Consider the following 5,547-nt stretch of genomic DNA (forward strand, 5'->3'; position numbering starts at 1 on the left):
AATATTCTGTCAAGAATCATATTGTAAGCTCTTCTTTGTTCAATGTTTAATTTATTTTCTAACATTAAATCTTGTTCGCTAACAATGATGTTTCTTTCAAAATGAACATCTTTAGCTTCTTTTGCTATTGCAAATGGCTTTATCATTTGTGAAATTAGTTCAAATTCATTAATATCTCGGCCCATTGAATGGAAAATGTTGTTAATATGGTTTAACACTTTGTAACGGATTTCCCTTGTATGTATATTCGAATTTCTTTTGAAAGTTTTTTTTCAAAATTTTCCCATAATTCTCTTGGAATAGTTGGATTACAGTAAATTAATAACATAGTAAATAATTGTCTTAAACTGGACTGCATTTGATAACTTACAGCTTCAGACATACATTCTACCAAATTATTATCATAAAGTAGTAATCCTCTTTTTTCTAAGTCCAAAATATTGTCACTGCTAGTTCACGTTTCCTTCTTCGCGATCACGATGGAGGGGTCGCGTTCGTGCAGGAGGAAAAATGGAGGACTGGGAATTTTTGCTAAGCGTTCGCGATAGCCAGTCCGCGTCCATGAAGGTTTGGGACATGTGACCTTCGCATTCACGTGAATGGGCCTGCGTTCGCGTAGAGGAGGCTGGAGCTAGATGGCACGCTGTTGGTGTTCGCGTTCGCAAAGAAGCCCTCGCGTTCGCCTAGGGTAGGTCAGGCGAGTCTTCGCATTTGTGTGGACTTTGTCACGTTCACGATGGTCAAAATTTTTGGGCCTGGGCTGTTGCCTTCGCGATCACGAGACCTCTTCCGCGATCGTGAAGAACGAATGCCTGGGCAGAGACTTGTTTTAAAAACGAGACTTAGGCTATTTTCTCTCATTTTTCATTTCCTTGGTCGATTTTGGGAGCTTCTTGGAGAGGGGTTTTCACCTAGCTATTGAAGGTAAGTAACTCCCACCCAATGTAAGTTTAATACATAAATTATGGGTAGATTTTAACATGTAAAATGTGTAAATTATAGGAAATTGTTGAAAAACTTAGGTTTTGATAAAAATGTAATTTAACCACGAAAATGATTATGGAATTGAGAGAAAATTATATATTTGAGTTCGTGAGATTATGGCTAATATTTATCTTCTAAAATTTTTGAAATCCGAGCACGTGATCCAGAGGGTAAATCTTAAGAATCTTCCAATTTGGGGTTGGGTAATTACTCTAATAGAAAAATTATGAACTTGTGAGTGTATATTAATTAATTTATATAACATTTGGCTAGCTTCGGATTGTTCGGCACCAAGTTGAGACTTTAGAGTGAATTCGTGGGCAAAAAAGTGTGCTTTGATACGAGGTAAGTCTTTTGCCTAACATTGTAAGAGAAAACTCACCCCATAGGTATTTTAAATTACTATTTTCTTCTAATTGTGGGGGCTACGTATGCACAAGGTGACCAGAGCTCGTGCATATCTACTAATCATGCTTAAGTTCAGGTAGTTTTAGGACCCAAATCATGAAATACTCGTATTTTTTGCACTCTACTTGTTAATTGATGTGCCTAAATTATATTGAAACTTGATAAAGGATTCGCAAAGATCGAATATCACTTACTTTGAGTTTTGGCGGGTTACTTGACCGTTAATAGAAATTGTGCTTCCTTGTGTATTAGTCTTGTGATAGCTTTTAAAATGGAAATTCATAGAGTATTCTCTCTTCTTGTAGAGCAGGACGAACACCTTGGCAGTACAATAGATGCATCTATGGTTCGTGATGCTCGATCTCGGCAGTGTACACATTATTCTAGATCAGACCGTACGATCTCGACATAAATCGTGCGTGAATATGCTTGGAGCCTGATTGCACTTGATATTATATTTATGACTTGAGAGGTAATAATTTATTTATTGGACCGAAATTGTTGGAGTTAGTATGTGTTAGTTGGAGATCTTTAAATTGACTATCAGTTAAATAATCATTCATCCATTGCTTGCTATTGTGTTATTATTATTATTCGCGTATTCCATGCCTATTTAGAATTTTTGTATTTTATTTGTTGGCTCATAGTAAGGTGTCGATGTCGACTCCTCGTCACTGCTTCTTTGAAGTTAGACTAGATACTTACCAGGTACATGTTATTTATGTACTCACGCTACACTTCTGCTCTAGTCGTGCAGGATCTGAGGCAGGTGTATCTAGCAGTCATCCATACGTGCACCCCCTTTACCCCGAGGCATAGTAGTGAGCTGTTTTCTGGATCCGTTCTGCAGCAACCATAGTCTTTCTTTTGTATTTACTTTCTTTCTATCTTATTTCGGATAGTAGCATAGGTGTTTTGTATATTCTACTAGTTGCTCATACACTTGTGATACAGGGTTTTGAGAATATGCTAGAAGACATTTTATGGTTTTGGGTATTTATTTCCCGTATCTTGCTCTTTCATTGGTTCATGCTTTACTTTACTATAATTTTCCACTTCTCATTTATTTAATAAATAAAAATCAACTACTTTGAAATTATTAAAAAGAATAAATACATCGCTAGTTCACCATTGGCTTGCCTAGCGACACGTTGGGTGCCATCACGGCCTATAGGGAAAATTGGATCGTGACAACATGGTATCAGAGCACTATGTTCATGTAGGTCTCCCAAGTTATGTGAAGGCCTAATAGAGTCTTGTCGATCGGTGCGGAGGCTTCCGTACTTATCTTCGAGAGGCTATAAGGTGTTAGACAACTACTCTTTCTTCATCTCCTATTGTGCAGTTGATGTTGTGCTAAGTATCTTTATCTTATTCTCTCACAAATGGTAAGAACGCGCGTGGTAGATGTACCCGACGGTGGAGGAGTTGCTCCCCCTATTGCTAGATGCCGAGGTTGAGGCCGAGGGAGGGTTCCAGCTCATGGTAGAGGATGAGGGTGTCCTAGAGTTGCTCCAGTTGTACCACCTGTGGATCCAATGGAAGATCCTGTTATTAAGGAGCAGGGCGAGGTAACTGCAGCGGAGCCAGTCCTAGTGGATTTCATGTCCGCACCAGGGTTCCAGGAGGTCATGGTCATATGTTGCAGTTCATGGATTCCATGATGCAAGCTGGTTTATTTCCAGCAAAACCAGCCATATCTTAGGCGGGAGGGGAGCACAGACCCCTACCGCTCAGGGTCCAGGGTATGCAGCTACTGCATATCAAACTCCGGGCGCACTACCCATGAGCAGAGCTCAGCCAATTGCAGCAGCTATACCTGAGCCCAGACCAGTTGCGGTCGGTGAACCACAGAAGCTATTGGATAGATGGACCTTGATACATCATCCAATCTTTGGAGGTGAGTGACATGAGGACCCCCAGGACTTTATTGATCATTGCAGGGATAGACTGCACAACATGAGGATATTGGAGTCCCATGAGGTGGACTTTTTCACCTTTCAGTTGGAGGGCAGGGCCCGTAGATGGTAGCAGTCCTATCTTTTCGGCAGGCCAGCAGGCTCTCCTCTATTGACTTGGGACCAGTTCACACGACTCTTTCTGAATAGATATATTCCACCCTCTTAGAGGGAAGAGTTGCGATTTTAGTTTGAGCAGCTTCAGTAGGGTCAGATGTCGGTGATCGATGAGGATAGATTCTTTGAGTTGTCTCGCTATGCACTTATGATACTCTCCACCGATGTAGACAGAATGTGGAGGTTTGTTGCGGGCTTGCACTCTGGTATCCAGGCCATTGTGGCCCGAGAGGTTGAGATGGGGACTTCTTACGAGTTGGTTGTAAAGATAGCTCGGAGGATCAAGGGTGTTCGTCAGAAGAATCGATAGTAGACACTGAGGGACAAACGATTTCGATATTTTGGAGGGTTCAGTGGTACTTTGTCTGGGGAAGAGGTCAGTTTGTGAGGGGTCAGTATAGTAGGCCCACATATCCAGCATCGCCGCCTCCTCGAGTAGCTCCATTGTAGCCCTATTTCAGTGCCATTCCAGAGAGCTCCTACCATCCACCGGCTATTCAGGGTTCCTCTAGTGGTAGTTCAGGTACCCAAGTAAGACTTAGGGTCAGTCATTTTTCGCACCGAGAGGTTTTTTCGAGTGCGGGGATCTTGGTCAGGTGAGGAGATTCTGCCCCAAGCTTCGAGGCAAAGTAGTACATTAGGGTCATTAGCTTATGATTACAACACCAGCTACTGCACTAGTCGTCCAGCCGCCCGTAGGCAGAGAGCAGGTAGGTAGGGGCCGTCCTAGAGGTGGAGGCCAATCTGGTGGCACTCCAGCTAGGTTCTATGCATTTCCAACCAGACCAAATGCAGTAGCCTCAGATGCCGTGATCATAGATGTTATTTCTATCTGCGGTAGGGATGCTTTGGTACTATTTGATCCAGGGTCTGCATATACATATGTTTCATATCTATTTGCTCATTTTCTAGGTATTCCCCTCGAGTCCTTAGGTACTCATGTATATATGCCCATGCTAGTTAGCGATTCTATTGTTGTGGATCGGATCTACCGGTCATGTATCATGACTTTCTATGGTTATGTGACTAGAGCGGATCTTCTGTTGCTCAATATGAGTGAATTTGAGGTCATATTGGGTATGGACTGGGTGTCTCCATATCATGCCGTCCTGGATTGCCATGCCAAGATTGTTACCTTGGCGATGCCAGAGTTGCCTAGATTGGAGTGGAAGGGTTCATCTGTCAGTGCACCTAGTTGGGTTATCTCTTTCCTGAAGGATCAACACATGGTCGAGAAGGGCTATTTGGCTTATCTAGCTTATTTTCGGTATATAGTTGCAGAGACTCCGATGATTGATTTAGTTCCCGTGGTTTGGGAGTTCTCTGATGTGTTTCTTTCTAATCTACTAGGCATGCCACCAGATCGCGATATCGATTTCTGTATTGATTTGGCTCCAGGTACTAGCCTATCTCTATTCCACTGTACCGCATGGCTCTGAAAGAGTTGAAGGAGTTGAAAGAACATCTTGAGTAGTTGCTAGCAAAGGGGTTCGTCAAACCGAGTGTGTCTCCTTGGGGTGCACCGGTATTGTTCGTGAAGAAGAAGGATGAGACTATGTAGATGTACATTGATTACCGCCAGTTGAATAAAGTTGTCATTAAGAACAAGTACCCTTTGCCAAATATTGATGATTTGTTTGACCAATTGCAGGGTAATGGGGTGTTCTCTAAGATCAGCTTGAGATCGGGGTATCATCAGTTGAAGATTCATGATTCAGATGTCCCGAAGACGTCCTTTCGGACTCGATATGGCCACTATGAGTTTCTAGTGATGTCTTTTGGCTTGACTAACTCCCCAACGATGCTTATGGACTTGATGAATCAGGTGTTTTTGCCATATATTGACTCATTTGTCATTGTCTTCATTGATAATGTATTGATCTACTCGCGTAGTATAGAGGAGCACGAGCAGCATTTGAGAGTGGTGCTTCAGATCTTGCGAGAACAGAAGCTATATGCTAAGTTCTCCAAGTGTGAGTTCAAGTTAGATTATGTGGCATTCTTGGGGCATGTGGTATCAGGTGAGGTTATTAAGGTAGATCCTAGGAAGATCGAGACAGTTCATAATTGGTATAGCAGG

At 42.2% G+C, this 5,547-nt stretch overlaps 1 protein-coding gene across 1 annotated transcript; it reads left to right on the top strand.

The window, feature by feature from the left end:
• The first annotated feature begins 4,120 nt into the window (after positions 1 to 4,120).
• On the top strand, positions 4,121 to 4,906 carry LOC138883470 (uncharacterized). Its single transcript, XM_070164159.1, has one exon. The coding sequence runs from the start codon at positions 4,121 to 4,123 to the stop codon at positions 4,904 to 4,906; it is 786 nt and encodes a 261-aa protein (XP_070020260.1).
• The last annotated feature ends 641 nt before the right edge of the window (positions 4,907 to 5,547 follow it).

This window comes from Nicotiana sylvestris, chromosome 12 (assembly GCF_000393655.2).
Source record: "Nicotiana sylvestris chromosome 12, ASM39365v2, whole genome shotgun sequence".
In the NCBI taxonomy this organism is placed as follows: Eukaryota; Viridiplantae; Streptophyta; class Magnoliopsida; order Solanales; family Solanaceae; genus Nicotiana; species Nicotiana sylvestris.